Below are 19,655 nucleotides of genomic sequence, written 5' to 3' on the forward strand. Positions count from 1 at the left end.
GAAAATAAGAGGGAGGAGTTAAAATAAAGTTCTAATTCTTGGATGACTAGAGTGAAAAATAACAAGTGTTGTCCCCTTAAAAACTATTGTCCATATAAATTTTGTAATATTTCTAGTTGTCCACATTAAATAGTTGTCCATATAAGAAAATTAGTTGTCCATGTATTGGCTACCAAAAAGAAATATCAAGCTGGAAACATGGAGTGGGAGAGATAAAAAAAATTGATATAGAGAAAGAAAGAACACTGGAGAAATAGATGAGAACAAGAAAAGATAAGAAATAATACTACGACAGGTATGTTTTGAAAATCAAAATCTGATTAAGTAGTCTTGTCAGGGATGAAATTAAATGAAAAGAAGACTTATTTGGGAAAGTTACAGGGAATAATCCTTTTTTGTTTACCGAAAGGGATACTCAAGAATTGGCTCCCCAAATATTCATTAATAATAATGATACACCCTCAAAACAACAATTTTGCTGGTGTTAACCCCCAATAATTTATTTTCCAACAACATAAGTAGTTTGGATCCCCTTTTGCGCATTTCCTTTAGATAGTCCGTCCGCACCCTCTCTTTGATTGTTAGAGTAAGCCTAGTTTCTGTCATCTGAATCGCTCGCTTCGCTTCGGAAGGAGGGAAAACACCTGGCTTAAACCCGACCAAACTCACCCGCCAATTATGACAAAAAATGCCTCTTATTTAATCCGCATACTAAATCAACAAACCTTGAATATTAATGATAGAGAAGACATACTTTAGATATATATCTTATGTGGCTTGTTGTGATTCGTGTTTTTGATGATTCTAATTCACTAGACAACGAATTACGACAAGTCCCATAAGATATATGTTTACAGTATGCCTTGATTTTCTTATTCTCTATCATTTTTCTTCTTCTCTAACTCTACTAGTAGTTGGATGTTTATACCCAAACCACACTCACCTTTAACGGTAAAAACTCTTTTTCTCTACAAAAAAGAACATGACCTACAAAAAAAGAACAAGACATTCTTACAAATCTTTGCAAAAAAAGTGTTGGTTTGAGCCAGTAGATTATTGTCAAGAAGATGGGAAGATGGGCAAAATCGGTTCAACTAAGTTAGCTAATGTTATTCAGCAAAAAAATAGCTAACGTTAGACGTTAGTCTAAGTTCGATTTTCGAATGACGATCCTCTTCTGAATATTGAATTTAACTCCATCTCTGAGGTAAATCCATCTCATTTTCTCTCTCTTTCGTGGTTCTGTTATTTACCTTTTTGAATGAATTTAGGGTTTTTCATTGTTTTCTTTACCTATAATAAGTTGGTAATTTTAGGTTTTGAGGTAAATGGTAGATTGTTAGTTTACTTTTAGTCTGTTGAAAATACTAGAACCAAATTGCTTTAGATTAAAATGACGTTGGTACCAATTTGAAGTTGATAAGTTTCTTGTTCAACATACTCTTTTTGGCCTGATTGTAATATTTAAATAAGATTACACCAGATTATGTAGAAAATTAAAAAAAAAATTAGAACACTAATAACTGTTTGGTAGACTGTGGATTTTTTTTTTTTTTTTGTTAAACTAGACTGGGGATATCTTATTTCTCGTAAGTCAAATTATATTTTAACCGCGATTCACATTTTTCTTAGGGTTTATATGTAGTTGTTAATCGATGCATTAGTACATATTCCTTCATCTTTATTGTTTTAACGTTGTTGTCCCGGTTAATGTCAAATTTATTTTTCTGGAATCTGTCAGAATGATAAAACTGCTATTTCGAATCCCGTTTTGCTCCTCACGATTTGGGAGCCGAAACCTGCAAAGAACTAGGAAACCTCTCAGACGCTCAAGACAGTTAGATTGTCCTTTCAGTTAAAATATTGAACATTGGGTGAACTCGTGTTGCATTGAAACTTCTATTTTGTAGTATGAAGATATTAGGAATTCCTCTTTTGGATTTTTTTTCATATGGGGTATTTAGAAGTTACCTTTTCAAGGATACTTGGTAGATTGTGTTTCCAAGTCACTAGATTCTTTAGGAGAAGTTTCACCTTTTCATGACCTTTAAGCCCAAGTTTGATAAATACTTAAGGTCCTTACTTACTGAGCTCTTTGATAGGATTTCGGGATTAAGGCGGTAAAGCATCAGACACGCTTATACTTCCATGTTTCGGGATTGAGATATCGACCCCGCTTTACGCGGTTCCCCTAGTCTTCTTTTAAATCCCAGTGCAAACCTAGTTGTATTTGAGTCAGGGTAGGGTTTAGGCACCTAAATGATCGTACAAACTCTCCATTTCTGGACTTGAGTGGCATATCTCTTTCGAATACAACCTCCCTATGATTTGATACGAGTTGATCTATTGCACTTTTGGTGTTTTATTGGCTATAGTCAATTGATGACTATTTTTTGAATCATTAGTCCTTGATGAGGGTGAGGTAAACACAAAGAGAGAGAGAGAGTAAAAAATTAATAATAGAAAATGAGATGCACAAAGATATAGGGTGAGAGAATCCCAATTAGGGAAGGGGGTAGATCGAGTATTTGAAAGAGATCCAATAATTTAAAGTGATCAGAGTATTTGAAAGATGAAAGGGGAGAGATTAGGAATGATTTAGAGAAAGCTGAGGAAAATAGTTACAACTAGGGATACATATTGAACAGTCTTCATATTGGGGAAAAAGGAGGGTAAAAAAAAAGGAAAAATAATTTTTAAAATCAAAATCAGACTTGACAAATTTGTGGCAAAAAAAAAAAAAAAAGAATGAAAGTCATTTATCCTTGTCACATTTATTGTATGGCATTGGTAAATGAAGTGTGAGGATGAAAGTTAGTTTAGCTTTATATTGATCTATGAGTACCAAATTCAAGTCAAAAGATGAATATTCTGGTCGATATAAATTTGACTATATTTTAGAGTGAATTTTGAGATGATGGAGTAAATTGAATTATGGGAGATTTTATAAGCAATGTACTTTCATGTTAGATGCAATATATTTTGCAGTTCATCGTGATCAAATTCGGTTAAAGGCAATGCTACTTCTGAAATTTAAGTTCACCCACCAGCTAAAAAATCGTTATTAAAAGCAAAAATTCTGCCAAAAAATCGTCGTTTAAGTTACTTGATAGATTTGTAAAAAACATAATCATGTTCAGTGCAATCAAGGTAAGGTAAGATGAAGGTCTCTCACGTTCTTTGATGCTATACGGGGCTATCTCGCTCGCTATGTTTGTGACGCCCCATTTCTCTCTCTCAACACTTACAGATTCGGAGGCAATTATTCTAAGGTTGGTTTTGGATCCGATTTCAATTTGGTAAAATGTTCCAAAGAAGTTTAAGTTAATGTTGATCCATCATCCACCTTATATTTTATTTTAAATCGCAGATCCTTCCTAGTAGGTGTTAATGTTTTCTCAAATTGAAGTAGTTTGCCTTGCTATAATAGTAGTCTTGCAAAGTCTCTAATGAACAAAGTCTCGTTTTTTCATCTTTACACGAATTAAATGAGAGAAACCATTGTTGAAAAATAATGCATCTTACGTGTTTGATTTTATGGGTCATAGGAGAAATTTGTCCCTGCTCTATTTGAATAAGTCTCTGTTTTGAATAAGTCCTTGTTGAATAAGTCTTAGTAGTTACAACAGTAGTGTGTTAGTGGTTAGTTAGAGTATTTGTAGGAGTTTGTTACTAACCAAGTTGCTGTCATTAGAGCATTATAAATAGAGATCATACGATCCATAATAGACACTGAAAATGTACTCACTGATTTCAGCTGCTTGATTAATAAAGTGTTCTTTATTTGATTTGTGTGACTTACAATTTATCATTCAAATCATAGTATTATTTCTGTTATGGTATCAGAGCCAAATTGGTGGTGTTGAAATAGAGTGTTGGTGTTTGAGGTTGGGAAAAAACCAGTTGAGAGAAGTTCAGAAAGAACTAAAATAAAGTGTCAGTGTTGAGGTTGTATAGAAACTGTTTGAGAAAAGTTCAGAAAGAAACTTTGTTAAAAATGAATGGTGGGAGCAGTATGTCTCAAATATGTGTGGAGAAACTTGTAGGTACTAACTACAAGTACTGGCGTTTATGTATGGAAGCGTTTCTCCAAGGACAGGATCTATGGGATCTTGTTAATGGTACTGACTCGAACATTCCTGAAGACATTCCAGAAAATGCTGAATTGCGGAGAAAATGGAAGGTTAAGTGTGGAAAAACCTTATTTGCCTTAAGAACATCAATCAGTAAGGAGTTTATTGATCATGTTCGTGACATGGACTCACCAAAACAATTGTGGGAGACTCTTGAAAGGCTATTTACGCAGAAAAATACCACAAGGCTACAATATCTTGAGAACGAGCTCGCATTATTAACACAGGGAGGTATGTCTGTATCTGAATACTTTTTGAAAGTAAAAAATTTATGTTCTGAAATTTCAGAGTTAGATGAAGAGGAGCCTATCAGCAATGCACGGATGTTGCGGTATATTGTTCGTGGGTTACGAAAGGAGTTTATGCCCTTTATCTCCTCCATTCAAGGGTGGGCAGTTCAACCGTCCATTATCGATTTAGAAAATTTACTCTCCAACCAAGAAGCATTGATAAAGCAAATGACAAGCAAGACTAGTTCAGATGATGTTCTCTTCAGCAAAGACAAACCAGTGTCAAGGTATTCTTCAAATTCATACGCAGATACAGATTCGGCTGAAAACAAGAGACATGTTAAATGCTATAGATGTGGAAGGCTAGGTCACATCAAGCGGAACTGCTATACGAAGTATGAAAAGTGCATCGAGTGTCTTAGGTGTGGAAAACGAGGACACACTAAACAGGATTGTCGCACAAATCTCACAGGTGAGAATGCAAATGTCATTCATGATGATGAAGCTGAAGAAAATCCCAAGTGGGAGAAGTGTTTTTCGCTTGTTGAAACTAACAATAAACAAGAGATTATGCTGCCAAATGACGCAAATGTTGCTATTGACTATGCTAAGGAATGGATTATCGATTCTGGTTGCTCACATCATGCAACTGGAAATGAATGCTTACTTTCGGCTGTTCGTAAACATGATGGAGAAAGAGCTATTGTTACAGCTGATAACACTGTACATCCTGTGGTGAATGAAGGTCAGTTGAAGGTTAAAGATGGCACTAAAAATGGTGACGGATTTGCTCTTAGTGATGTTTACCATGTACCTGGATTAAAGAAAAACCTTGTGTCTGTGTCTCAGATAACCAAATCAGGAAGGTATGTTCTTTTTGGACCATCTGATGTGAAAATACTTGATAATATACAATCATTGAAAGCAGATGTTATTTTCACTGGTAAAAAGAAAGAGTCGTTGTTTGTTATGACGGCTAGTGAGTCTTTTGTTGAAAAGACGAGTAGGAATGATCGTGCATCAACATGGCACGCCAGATTAGGCCATATTGGACATCAGTTATTGCAGCAAATTTCTTCAAAGAAGTTGCTTGATGGTGTTCCTGTTTTGGAAAAACTAAATGAAGATGTTGTTTGCCAAGGCTGTCAATACGGTAAATCTCATCGTCTCCCTTTTAAAAGTTCAGTAAATCAGTCGTCATCTTTATTTGAATTAGTCCATTCAGATGTGATGGGTCCAACAAGAACTCCAAGTTATAATGGTTTTCATTATCTGATGATTATTATTGATGATTGTTCAAGATATACTTGGGTATATTTCATGAAGAATAAAAGCGAAGCATTCTCTAAATTTGTAGAGTTTAAAACAATGGTTGAAAAGGAATTTGGGTCAGTGATAAAATGCTTGCGAACTGATAATGGAGGAGAGTACATGTCAGAACAGTTTATGAACTTTTGCAGCCAACATGGTATTCGTCGTCAGATGACATGCCCGAGTACTCCCCAACAAAATGGGGTGGCTGAACGGAAGATTGCACATCTCACAACAATGACTCTATCATGGCTTCATGATAAATGTCTTCCTAGAGAGCTTTGGGCAGCAGCAATGCAGTGTGCTTGCCACGTAATTAATCGATTGCCACCTTGGCCAGGTATTAAAAAGTCTCCTTTTGAAACTCTACTTAACAAAAGACCAGATGTGAGTTATTTTCGAGTATTTGGCTCAATTTGCTACGTACATGTACCTAAAGGCAGTAGAACCAAACTAGACCCTAAAGCAAAAAAATGTATTTTTGTTGGTTATGACCCTTGTAGAAAGGGTTGGAAATGTATGGACCCCGAAACTAAGAATTGTATTACTTCTCGAGATGTGATATTTGATGAGATATCTATCTATTACTCCATTCCAAATGTTATTACGAGTTTGGTAGATGAAGAAAATGAAGCTGCAATTGTAGATGGAGAAAATTCAGCAGCAACACAAACAACTCTAAGTGACGATATGGTCACTACCGGTGGAAGGGGGAGAGATGATATAGAATATAATCAACCTAGTGAATCAATGATAAGAAGGTCAACAAGAGAGAAGAAACAACCTGATTATTTCAAAGATTATGTGGTCCAAATGAACCCTTGTACTGTTGTATCGTGTTTTCTTGCAGGATCTATGATTGGTGATGAACCTTCATGTTATAATGAAGCTCAAGGAATTCCAGAATGGGAGACAGCAATGCAAGAAGAAATCGCAGCCCTAAGCAAGAACAACACATGGGAGCTTGTGCCAAAGCCAAAGAACAATGAGCTGGTTTCTTGTAAGTGGGTATATAAATTGAAGAAAAAGGTGGACGGATCTGTTGATAGATTCAAAGCACGCCTAGTCGCACGTGGTTTCTCACAAAATTATGGGTTGGATTATGAGGAGACGTTCAGTCCGGTCGCCAAAATGGTAACAGTTCGAACTATTATTTCTTTGGCTGCATTTAATTCCTGGAATATATGGCAGTTTGACGTGAAAAACGCCTTTCTTTACGGCGAGTTGGATCGTGAGATATATATGGAACAGCCTCAAGGCTTTATTTCTAAACAATTTCCTGATTATGTTTGCCGACTCAAGAAGTCGTTGTATGGTCTTAAGCAAGCACCGCGTGCTTGGTATGGTAAGATTGCTCAATATCTTACGTTTTGTGGTTTTAAGCTATCAGACTCAGATTCTAGCCTATTTGTTAAAATGAATTCGAAGATGTATACAATGATTTTGCTATATGTCGACGATATGATAATTACCGGAGACGATGATGCTGAAATTACTCGTCTTCGTGACGATTTAGCTGTCCGTTTTGAAATGAAGAATCTCGGTGAGGTTGGATGCTTTCTTGGCTTAGAAATTGAAAAATCAAATGGCTATTTTGTTTCTCAAAAAGGATATGCCACGAGTCTGCTGAAACGATTTTCCATGATGACGGCAAAACCAATGGCAACACCTATGGAGACTTGTCTTAAACTGAAGAAAGACGAAGGGAAGTATTTTAGTGATGCAACAATTTTTAGACAACTTGTGGGCAGTTTAATTTATTTAACTATCACAAGACCGGACATTTCTTATTGTGTAGGAGTCATTTCTCAATTTATGGAGAAACCTTGTGTTAACCATTGGATTGCAGCAAAGAGGATTCTACGATATGTGAAAGGATCTTTGGAGTATGGGCTAATGTACCGAAAGAGTACAAAATTCTGTCTCAATGGCTTTGTAGACGCAGATTGGGCAGGTGATGTGAATGATAGACGCTCTACAACTGGTTATTGTTTCCATACAGGTTCAGCTGTAGTTTCATGGTGTAGTAAAAAGCAACGTACAGTTGCTCTTTCTACCACCGAGGCGGAATACGTAGCAGCAACTATGGCAACACAAGAATGTGTGTGGCTGAAGAGATTAGTTAACGATATCAGCACCAAGGTGGACTATCCAGTACCTATTAAGTGTGACAACGAAAGTGCAATAAAACTAGCAGCAAACCCAGTGTTTCATGCTCGCAGCAAACATATAGAAATTCAACACCACTTTGTCCGTGAAAAAGTACTTGATCAAGATATTGAATTGGGTAACATTCGAAGTAATGAACAAGTTGCAGATATTTTTACAAAAGCGCTAACAAGAGCCAAATTTGAGAAGTTTAGAGAGGTCCTTGGGTTGGTTGATCGTAAGTATGCACTAAGGGGGAGTGTTGAAAAATAATGCATCTTACGTGTTTGATTTTATGGGTCATAGGAGAAATTTGTCCCTGCTCTATTTGAATAAGTCTCTGTTTTGAATAAGTCCTTGTTGAATAAGTCTTAGTAGTTACAACAGTAGTGTGTTAGTGGTTAGTTAGAGTATTTGTAGGAGTTTGTTACTAACCAAGTTGCTGTCATTAGAGCATTATAAATAGAGATCATACGATCCATAATAGACACTGAAAATGTACTCACTGATTTCAGCTGCTTGATTAATAAAGTGTTCTTTATTTGATTTGTGTGACTTACAATTTATCATTCAAATCATAGTATTATTTCTGTTAACCATCATCCTCAAAATCCGACCTCATATTCATCATCTACTTTCCTTTTCGAAAATCAATCAAGTCCTTTCACAAATAAAATGAAAATGAGAGAACACCGAGAGAAATCAGAGATAATGTGGTTTGTTGATAAAAATCCATGGTCGAGGTCATTAGGTAAGGACTAAGGAGGGACCATTTTTTAAACTATAAGAAATCAAGGATCTCTCTTGATAATGAAAGAAAACCCGATTCATTCTCCAGGCTCCAGCTGAGTAAAATTGCCAACGTGGCTTGCCACGTCAACAATTTGCTAGGGGAGAATCTTTTTTTCTATCATTTCAATTCTCAACTTGAATTTTATAAGGAAGTAATATTTTACGAAAGGGTGCCCTTCAACTACACCATATCGTTTGTATGAAACCAAACTAGAAAACAGAAAAGTGTGCAACACGTTAAAGCATCATTTCAAAGCAACAATCTGCATTTAGGTATAGTAGAAGAAGCTGTACATAGGATTATGATGACACAATGTTAAAAGTATCAACTTCTATGAAACATAACTTGAAAAAGACATGCCAACTATATTACCGATCTGCCTTACTTCAGCTGACAGAAAATGTATTGTTTCCAGAACCTGCTGACATTCGAAGTGGTGGAAGCTCTCCAAATTTCAGACGGTAAGCAGTTTCATATACCGGTCGTAGTTCTACAATTACTTGGGCGTCTAAGTATGCATCACAAGAGAAACACCAAACCGACAAGTCACTGTATCATATGGAAACAAAAACATATCTTAGTTTCATCCGTAGATAAGAACGAAAATCCTATTAGGACCAAGCCAGCCAGACCCAGCTAGCCGGACCCAGATGTGGGTCATCAGTAACGGTTAAGTTTTTAAAACAATGTGACTGCAGATTGAGATTGAGAGTCCTCGGGTCATTGTTCGGGCTGGGTTCAAGCATACAACTTGGGCTCAGTATCTTCTTGAGAAAAAGAAAATTTATGTAAATGGCATACCTGTAGCTTAGAGCAAGGCAATGGTTTGCTTCTCGATAATGCTCGAGCATGTGTTTGTTAACAAAGCGACTGCAAAATACTTCTTTGCAGCACAAACACAACCAGTTCTCTACAAGGTGGTGGCACCTGAAAATCGACCGAGAATCGCTAAGGTTGAAGTCAGGAGTCTGGTTCTAGCATTTTTAGGTTTATGAACAAATGAGCAATATCAACCGAGAATCGCTAAGGTGGTCTTCGTAATTACTAATCAGTAAAATGAAGGGTAACTAAGTTGGCAAACTTGAGGGTTACTTTTGCTTCCCCGAACTCCAAATCCCAAAAGACCAACATTCCCTTTACATCGATAGCCGCCCTTTATAAAACTAGGGTGTGCTACGTTTAGTCATCCAACTCAAAATCAATTGGCTATGAGTGGAGTCTGCAGAGGACCTACACATTATAATTTGGTACTCAATTTACCCTTCTCCCATGTGGGACTATTCTCACACTAATATCAGTAACATTGGAGTTCAAAGTTCAAGCTCTTAAAGATACCATCTTTTCTGTCATCTTTCTCTCTATGTTTCTAATATTTGCATATACGGAGAACATTGACGGGTGATATTAAGATCTAGGGTTTTGGAATACAGAGCATTAAAGATATAGAATTAGGGTTTTTTCAGTTGGGGTAAAAGAAAGTGACCTGTTGCAGGGAGAATCAGGAGTTGGAATCTGAGAAAGATGAGAGGAAATTGATGTCAAATGATCGCATGAAGTTCGAGCTTCAACCCAACCTGAATCAGCTCCATACATCATCATGAGTTGGTCTTCTTCTTCTTCATCTCTTTGATCTTGTTCCTGAAAAAGTGATAATTATAAAAATTCATCTCAGCAATTCAGTGATAATTATAATTATAAAAAAGTCTAATAATTAAGAATGAAGTTGTTATTACCCGTAATCTGAAAGAGGAAGAGGAAGAGCTTCCATGGTTCGCCATTAACGTAACTAAACTTGAATGAGAAGAGAAATCGACTAGTTTTGTTCCTTCAAGTAGGAATTGTGACTCTACTCCATTATTGGGCCTTAGACTTCAAATGGACTTTTCTTTTTAACCAAAATAAAGCCCATTGTGACCCATCGGAAAGGAAGTTATATAAGCGATATTCTTGATTTGGGCCGTTGGGCCACATGAAGGTCTCAACCATCCTACTCACATTTATTTTATTGCAAGTAATTAATGAAGTGTGAGTTGGAAGTTAATTTGCCTATATATTATCACCTTAGTACTTTTAACAAAAAAAAAAATCACCTTAGTACCAATATCATTTCAAGAGAGATGAATATTTCTGTCGTGATAAAAGTGATTCTATTTCTGAGTAAATTTTGAGATGGTGGAGTAAATTGAATTTAGGACTCCTTTGCCCAAACAAAGTGTGGAAAAATTGGCAAGAAGTAGATACTAAGTTAATATTGATCTAGACAAGCTTCATAAACTTTGGAATGTCCTTGAATTTGATCTATCCTTTCAATTAAGGTCTAAATTGATCACATTAACAATGGATTTTGATCTTCTTGGATATTTAACTAATCATAAATATTAATTTAATGAAATATACACAGAGATAGAGTAAAATTTGCATCTCTCTATTCATCGCATTGCGGATTATATAGTGTTCAAATTTCATTTCTGTAATTATTTTGATTGTTCACTCTAATTATGATTTGTTTTTTATTAGATTTAGATTCATTTCTGCAAATATATAATGTTCTCGATTTGTTTTGTTATAATAATTTTGTTCTAATGTAATGTCTAATAAAGAAGTAACGTAGGCTTACAAACCTCACCAATATTTTAAAGAACAAAATTATGAAAATAGAAAAAGAGTTTCCATTCAAGCCCGTTGACACAAATGAACAGATCTTCAGTAGTGGATACAATAGATTTGTCACGTAACTTAGTTACAGATCATACCTAAAAACGCACCTACTTTTCACAAGATCCAACGCCTAACATTCTTGAAAAGGGAGAGTGGAGTCTGAGAGGGGTAAAAAATGGAGCTGGAGAGATAATGCAAAATAAAAACGAAAGAGATATGCACTATGCAGGTCCGAGCGAGAAGAATTGAGTGGGTGAATGAGCAACTGAGCGAGAGAGCTAGATAGAGTTAAATAGACAAAAAAAAAAGAGAAAGAGAGATGCGGACAAGGAAAGAGCGAGATACACTGATTAGGGAAAGAAGGGCATGGAGTAAGTGAGATTTAAGTGTACTTATGAGAACGGAAATGAAAAGAAGACGTATTTGCAAAAGTTAGAGGACTAAGCAGGATTTTGTCATAATTTAGGTGGTCTTATACGAAATAACCACTTTTTTGTTTCTCAAAATGGATATTTAGAGATCCTTCCGCAATTATTTAATATCATTAGAAATTATTGAGTTGGATATTTAGCGACCTTGACTGAATTTTTTTATCTCTCTATCTCTTCTTCGTTCCTTCTTCATCTTCTTTTTCTTCATTAGAAATTAATTCTACTTTCTGTATTCATTAGTTCATTGACGTTTGTAACGGACATCCAGGGTAAGTTTTTGATGGTTTGGGACCTTATGTTTTTAGATGAATTCATTGAGTTGGAAATGGTTAGGATCTGAGTATTGGTATTAGGGTATTTATGTTGGTGGGTTTGTAAGGCGGCTTATCAAGAAGATCTAAAGAAGGGTTATAGAAAGATGCCATTAAGAATTTGGGATTTGTTTATACATCAAGAAAAATGGAAAGTTTGTACCATTACTCCATTAGATTAAGTTCAGAAATCACGTCTACTGTTTCTTTAGGCTATTTATCTCAATTTGGCCATAATAAATTGACCAAGTCAAGCTTGCAAAATACATTGTCTGTAACAACTTTGGGCATTACCTATAAAATCTCCCATGACAAAAATACTTGTTATCTAATTCGACGATCACTAAACCTTGACAGAAGTCAACGACTCTTGAGCATTCTTCTTTCCTCCACTTGTCGCTGGAATATTTATATCCAAATCACCCACAACACCAACAGTAAACACTTTCTATAAGAAAACAAGACATTCTTAGAAGTGTTTGCAAGCAAGTGTTACTCGATGTGATCTTAGTAAGTAGATTATTGCCAAAAAGATGGGACGAGGGGTCAAAATCACGTCAACTAGTCAAGTCACTACAAAGCAGGTGGTCTTTAGCAACACTCCTTTTGCTATGGAATAAATCTTCAGTAGTTATTGGTCACCATTTACTATAGATTTGTTATTGTTGAAGTTTCAAATGGAAACCCTCCTCCAAATACTATATTTACAATAGGATGGTATCCCTAAGAGCATCTCCAATGGTTCTTCTCCAAATGCCCCTCCAAATGAGCATCTTCTCCAAATTTGGGGCCCACTTTTGGAGGGGCTCTCCAATAGTTCCAACTTTATCCACCCCTCCAAAACATTTACTACATTATTTTAACCTAACATTTAAACAAAAACACATTTACTACATACATAGTAAATTAAAAAAGACAAAATAAATATATTAAAAATCACTAATATATTAGAAAAAAATGCAAAAAAATTTGCATGAAAAGAAAATTAAACTAAAAATAGTCTAAAAAAATTACAATACATTGCACTACTTAAACTTAAACTTCTTCATTAATATGGAGGTAAGTCTCCATTTCCGGATCCATCTCCGCATTAATGAAAATTTTTATTAATGAAAATTTGTCTGGTTTTCAGTTTAATTTGTCTTCGTTTCGAGTTTTACTATCTATTTCTATTAATGAAAATTTAGTTATGTTAATCTTTATAAAATAAAATTACAATATATTTTATTTTTATTAATTAAAATATGTTGAAATGAAACTTAATTAGTACAAAAAAATAAAATAAAGCAGGGACTTAAAATGAATAAGTAAGAACTTATACAATAAATTAGGACTAAAAAAATAATTTAAAAGACTTAAATTAAACACATAAAAACAAAAGGACCAAATAAAAAGTCACATCTCATATGGAGAAGGTGAATAGTGCCCCTTCATGTTTGAAGAAGCACTATTCATGGTTCTTCAAATCTTTGGAGATATGGAGAACCATTGGAGAAGGATTGGAGCTCCATCCCTCCAAAAGTTGTACTTTTTGGAGGGATAGAGCTCCCATTGGAGATGCTCTAATAAGGCAACCTAAGGCAAATGGAGGATTGAGAGGGACATAATGAGAGAAACTGACTCGGGAGAAATTGATCAGCCTCAATAGAGATGAAAAGGAGAGTACAAAAAGAAAAGGTAATTTTTGAAAATTAAAATCCAACTTAACAAACTTGTAAAGGCAGATCTTAATTGATTGAGAAGTCTTAACGGCGACATACACAAATTCCGTATAATCTGAAAAATCCATCAAGAAAATAAAATAAAATAAAATAAAATAAATAATTTTTGAGTCTATAGACCAAAAATAGGGTCCTAATAGGAGATTTAATCCTCTATAATCCTAAAAAGGATTTAAAAACCAAATTAATCATCATAAAAGAGATCTAGTCCATTTGTATTCATCTCGAGAGAAATATCAAATCTCTATAATATTTAATCCTTATTAATACCTATTATAACCTTTCCATATATTTTGTAACCGTTTTTGCCAAAATAATCATGTATATATCATTTCCTTAATTGTCTCCATCTTTCTCTCTCCAATCAGAATTATAATGAAAGAAATATTAACAAATCTAATATGTAACCGTAATATAGTATATCTCATTTTCAAGAACATTAACCTAGTTGTTTAACCACTATTAACATCAGAACTCTACATTCATCTCCATTAAACTTATCGAAGATCAATTCTTGAAGGTAATTATTTTTGCTAAAATCATAATGAGAACATTCATTTGTAAGATTTCGTTTTTGTTTTCATGTATTTGATATTACTGTTTTGTATTTAGATTCATTTTTAAGATCTAATAATTAATTTTTTAAACTGTATCAAATTGTTATGTATTATTTCTGAAAAAACGATTCAATTGTAGATCTTTCTCATAATATATATTTCCATCTTTGATAGATCTGAAATGGAAGTCTAAACTTCTCTCTCTCTCTTAAAATTTTAATATCAATAATGAAATCTTTGATCTTTATATCATATTTAATGTTTTAATCTAGGTATGTTCTATATCTTTCAATTTTCGTGGTATGTATCTTAAGATTTTCGTTTATCATTACTGAAGTTTTTTTCAGATCAGATTCATCTTCACTGACGGACTCAGATTTGCGGTATATTCAGATTCATTGTTTTCTCTGGATATAAAGTACATGTACTTTACGCGTACTTTTTTCACAAAACAGTTGCCGTTTATAGTACAATAAATGTTCCAAAAATTATATGTAATTTATTGCACATTATACATATTTTTTCACATAACAGTGACCTTGTGATTCGAATTAACGTTATGTTTGTCTTCTAACACATTATGAAGTTTAACAAACAGTATGCATAATTTATTCCATTATACATGTCGTTTCTAGTAAATTGTTTGTTTTGTTAACAAATGTATATGTTTTCTTTTTGCAGTTTTGTTGTTACTTATGGAATTTGCTACTGAAGTTGGTCATTTGTTTCCTGGTGGTGCAAAATCATTTGGATATGCTCTTCGACAATATAGTGTAAATGTTGTTTGTCCTGCTCAAGACTACATATGCTCTTCGACAATATAGTGTAAACGATTTTTTGGTAACAGAATGTAAACGATGTGTAATGTAAAAGAAATTATGTGTTATGTAATAGAAAGTATGTGTAATTTACTGAACAAGTCCCAAATACATTTGATAAATTACGTTGTATACTTGACTAATGATGGTTTATTCGTCATAAATAATACATAATTTACGTATTTGTTTCATAATTTGTATTCGATTTGTATTTATGTATGAGTAAAAAACGAAAACAAATGCTGCTTTAATGTTCCCAGAAAAATATACTATTTCCAAAACTGAAAGTTAAGTGAGAGAAAGTGATATATATGTTTTGTATATTAACCCCCAAATCACGCTAAATTGATCCTAGATTGATTCAGATAATAGGAAAGAGAAAATTTGATTTCCAAATCTGTTTAGAGGAGAGAGAAATTATGATTTGTTTCTATCTTTTTTTTTTTTCTAATAAATCTCCATATTTTTGGCTAATAAATCTCCATATTAAATTTGTAAAGAAGAGAGAGAAAATTGATTTGGGAAAGTTTAGATTTTGTTTCTAAACAGATTATAGAAGAGAGAGAAATTTTCGTGAGAATCTAACCGTTTTTTCCTAAATTTATCCTAAAATCAAGGTACATTAAACCGATTGAAATCCCAAATGAAGTAGGTTTAGAGAGAGAAAGTGTCTTTATGAAGATTGGTATCCAATCTGTTTCGGCTGAATAAAGATCCCCCACAAATCACGCCCACGTGTTTTGGGAAAGTTTCCTAAAACCCTCGTAAATTCAAAAAATCCGGGGTTTTTTTATTTGGGATACATTTGGTATTACCCAATAAATTAGCCATACTTTATACCCTTCTTGTAAAAGGACCAAAAATCCATAATCTAAGAAGAATGGTCTATAGACCTATTATCAAATTTATTTTGGTCTATATACCCATGGACTCTAAAATAAAAACAGAAAACATGAACCTATTAGTCATTTTTGTCACATTTATTCTATGGCAATTGATAAATAAAGTGTGAGAATGAAAGTTAATTTGGCTATATATTGATCTCTTAATGCCAATATCCAGTCAAAAGAGATGAATGTTTTAGTCATTATAAAACTATCAATATTGTAGTGCGAAATATGAGATGGTGGAGTACATTGAATTTTTGTAAACGATATTCGAGATTGTGAAATTCTTACCCAAAACTTGGTGTTTTAGGACTTCTACGAAATGTTAACAAAATTTCCTTTAGACTCTGTTATTAAGGTAACTGAAGGGTTTGCAAAGATTGTCAATAACTGTATGATAATTTCATGGTGGACCATGATAACAAACCAAAAGCGAAAAAACTTACCGTATATTAGTGGTGCCTTAGGTACCTTACCAATAATTCAAAAACTAAACTTACTAAAATAAAAACGGTATTCCAATTAAAACATATGTTTGGCAAATTACGTGATATCTTTCTGGTTCATGTTTAGTCCTTGATTGTTTGATATTTATGTCTTTCACACAAACTATTAACAAATCTTATTTTAATTTTTTTCTAACTAAATAAAAGACTTAATCGGTTAGTATGAAATTGATTTGGACTAAGTCAATTATGAAACCCACATCTAGAAGCAAACAAACAAAAAAAAAACCAGCAATCAAATGACAAAGGGATAAATAGAGCGAGAGAGTGAAAGTTGGAGATAGGATAAAAATGTGGAGTTTCAGAGAGAGAAAAGACTACAGAAATATGTAAATTGAAAGTGGAAGAGAGGTGCACATCGGGGAATGGAAAAAATTAAGCAGAGTGAGTAACCAAGTGAGAGAGATTTAGAAAAGAAAGAATAAGAGAAAGTGAAATGCATAGAGTGAGAAACGAAGAGAAAATGATATCGGAGAGAGGTAGATCGAGTAAGTGAGAGAGCTCAAGTAATTGAGAAACATCCAGTAAAGAGATTAAGTGAGAGATATAAACATGGATTCAGAGAAAGAAAGAGAGCGAGAGAATATAAATAGATCAACATCACGAGAGAGAAAAAGAAAAGGTAAAAGGAAAATGGAACGGTAATATTTAAAATTCAAAATGGGACTTGGGACAGAGGAAATAAAAAGAAACTTACTTGCGAAATTTAGAAGGCTAACCGTGACCATAATTTTTTTTTGTTGTTGAAAATCATGACCATAATTTAGAAGGCTATATAGAAAATAACCGTGAATTTCATTTTGACCTCAATTTGTGACAAACGAACCCATCTTGGTGTCCAGTTATGTCCAATTGTTCATTTCCGTCTCCTGCTCTGTCACAGTTCGTTCTAGCTCTCATTTTTTTTCCGAAGCTACCCTCTTTGCCTTTAATTGTCTGTTTGTTCGTTTTGGCCTCTATTTCTTTGCCAAAGTTACCTACTTTATCCTTATGACATTTCTTTATTTATTTATTTTTATTTTTTCATCATTTTTAGTTTTTTCATTTTTTTCTCTGTTTCTTTATCTTTCCACTACCACAACCTTCATCTTCATCCACAACCAACGTCATCTTCATCCACTACCATCTATTTTTTCTCACCTTCTTCAGAAAAATTTAAAAAAAGTCAAATCAAACCCCCAAAAGGAATTTTAGTTTTTTTTTTCGATTTCTTTTTATGATTTGTTCTTCTAAGAATAGACCGATAAGATTTTGAAAGAAAATATCATTGACAAGATATTTTAAGAATATCAGTTTGTTCTTTTGAGACATATCAGTTTATTTTTATTGGCATTCACAGATTTCATATCCATCAGTCATATACATTTTCATTGACAATAGAGAGTCCCAAATATATATGTTGGGAGTTCCCAACAGGTTAAATTATTTAACCTTTTTTTTCTTCTTCTTATAATCTATTAATTTAGTTTAAAGTTTAATTGTTAAATCTTTTTTTCAATTTTTCTATTATCCACTTTTTTTTTTAATCTTTTAAAAAAATTTCATCTCTCTCTAAAATAATATCAAATTTAATATTCGAAATTAACAATTTATAGTTGGATATTGAAATCTAAATTCCGCATACGCACATCACACACACGTCGCACGCGTTTATAATTTGGATTGGGGAGCTCCCGTTGAGAGCCCGGAGTTGAGAAAGGTCTCAGGACTCCAAAATTCAGGAGCTCCCAAAATTGGGAGCCCGATCCCCACGTTGGACTTCCCTCTTCCCCCAACTAAATATATGATTACATTTTGTCCATGGATACCTTTTTCCCGCTACCCCTTAGTAAAACTTGTCGTGCCCATAAGACTCGGAAAATTAGGGTTTCTTTTATAAGAACCATAACACCCAACCACCAGCTTCTTACGTCTGAAATATCACTGCCGATTGCGGTTCGTTCTTGCTTGATTACTGTTCTTTCTTGATCGATTCAGGGTTCGTTCGCAAATATGGGACACGCCAATGTGTGGAATAGTCATCCAAAACTCTATGGACCTGGATCTCGGACATGGTATGAATTTTCTTCTTTACCATCTCAAATCTCATATTGTTTATCTTCTGTTTCTTTATGTTTTCTGTTGTTGCATTTAAGAAATTACATAATCAATGAACATAGAAATTAGGGTTTTTTTTTATTTTCCAAAATTTGAATTTTTGAGTTAAATCCATTTCTTTTATGAGCTCAATAGAACTTCTAACAAGTATTTGACTCCTGAAAATATACCCTTAGGGTTTAGGGTTTACCTGTACCAGCCCATTAAATTTCAATTTGGGGGATTCTGATGATATTCCATAAGTTTGATTTGTTAATGGTGTTATCTTTTAGCCCCTAACGTATAATCTATTATTAGCATAATATAACATTTGAAAAACAGAAGAAATGTGAGAAGAAGTAGATAGGACTCAAGGAAACCCTAATTGCTTTATGTTCTGTTTACAAGTGGGTTGTTTATGAAATTTGAATACGGAAATTTCATTCTAATAGGTGGAAGAACTTCAATGTTCATACTGCATAATACTGAAAGAGCTATTAGGAAAATCCTAAAGCTTAAAACTCTATTATGTTAACTAGCAATATATTAGGTTATCTTTGATGTGGAACCCTCGTAAAAAAATTTGTTTTATCTTGATTGTTGAATTTATATCTTGATCATTTTTCACAGCCGTGTGTGTGGAAACCCACACGCCATTATTCGAAAGTACGGGCTAATGTGTTGCAGGCAATGCTTCCGCAGCAACGCCAAGGAAATTGGTTTCATCAAGGTAAATTTTTGAATTCTTGAAGTCATATTTGTGCATTCTTTCGCAATCACAGTTTTTTTCTTTTTGATTTTTGAGATTGGAACCCTTTACTGATTACATGATCTTCGTCATTTCAGTACCGCTGAAGGGCTAAAGAATGGAGACTGGTTTTGTTTTGCTTTAATGCTTTATTGTTTGAGGATTTTGTCTACTTTTTATCCTGAACGGAATTCTATCTAATGTTTGCTTAAAAATACAAATCTTCCAATTCTTGATAGCTTTCTTTCTTGGTATTAATGATGTTTAGAGATTCTGATTGAAAAAAATGTTGCGCCTAATATAAAGTTACCCGACCCGACGAATGAG

At 33.9% G+C, this 19,655-nt stretch overlaps 2 protein-coding genes and 1 long non-coding RNA gene across 3 annotated transcripts; 2 read left to right on the forward strand and 1 right to left on the reverse strand.

Annotated features, from left to right (window-relative positions):
• Window positions 1–8,862: 8,862 nt before the first annotated feature.
• Window positions 8,863–10,522, reverse strand: LOC147570490 (histone deacetylase-like protein). Its single transcript, XM_086657051.1, has 4 exons — window positions 10,349–10,522; window positions 10,099–10,253; window positions 9,417–9,542; window positions 8,863–9,164 (listed from the first exon to the last, which is right to left on the reverse strand). The coding sequence occupies exons 1-4, from the start codon at window positions 10,391–10,393 to the stop codon at window positions 9,002–9,004; spliced, it is 489 nt and encodes a 162-aa protein (XP_086513177.1). The 5' UTR covers window positions 10,394–10,522; the 3' UTR covers window positions 8,863–9,001.
• A 3,328-nt stretch (window positions 10,523–13,850) lies between these two features.
• On the forward strand, window positions 13,851–15,302 carry LOC147570491 (uncharacterized). The gene is made up of 2 exons (XR_015231434.1): window positions 13,851–14,256; window positions 14,975–15,302. It is a non-coding gene; the product is annotated as an uncharacterized LOC147570491 (long non-coding RNA).
• A 3,087-nt stretch (window positions 15,303–18,389) lies between these two features.
• On the forward strand, window positions 18,390–19,566 carry LOC147570492 (small ribosomal subunit protein uS14z/uS14y/uS14x-like). Its single transcript, XM_086657052.1, has 3 exons — window positions 18,390–18,558; window positions 19,211–19,310; window positions 19,427–19,566. Exons 1-3 carry the CDS (start codon window positions 18,497–18,499, stop codon window positions 19,433–19,435), a joined length of 171 nt encoding a protein of 56 aa, XP_086513178.1. The 5' UTR covers window positions 18,390–18,496; the 3' UTR covers window positions 19,436–19,566.
• The last annotated feature ends 89 nt before the right edge of the window (window positions 19,567–19,655 follow it).

This window comes from Eschscholzia californica, unplaced genomic scaffold (genome assembly GCF_041429995.1).
Source record: "Eschscholzia californica isolate CP2 unplaced genomic scaffold, dmEscCali1.0.p SCAF_1, whole genome shotgun sequence".
In the NCBI taxonomy this organism is placed as follows: domain Eukaryota; kingdom Viridiplantae; phylum Streptophyta; class Magnoliopsida; order Ranunculales; family Papaveraceae; genus Eschscholzia; species Eschscholzia californica.

Excerpts from the sequence above, each read along its gene's own strand:
- LOC147570490 (XM_086657051.1), bottom strand. The coding sequence starts at position 10,393 with ATGGCGAACCATGGAAGCTCTTCCTCTTCCTCTTTCAGATTACGG. Across the intron at positions 10,254-10,348 it reads CTTCCTCTTTCAGATTACGG|GAACAAGATCAAAGAGATGA; the intron begins GTAATAACAACT and ends TCACTTTTTCAG. Across the intron at positions 9,543-10,098 it reads CCTGATTCTCCCTGCAACAG|GTGCCACCACCTTGTAGAGA; the intron begins GTCACTTTCTTT and ends GTCGATTTTCAG.
- LOC147570492 (XM_086657052.1), top strand. The coding sequence starts at position 18,497 with ATGGGACACGCCAATGTGTGGAATAGTCATCCAAAACTCTATGGACCT. Across the intron at positions 18,559-19,210 it reads GGACCTGGATCTCGGACATG|CCGTGTGTGTGGAAACCCAC; the intron begins GTATGAATTTTC and ends CATTTTTCACAG.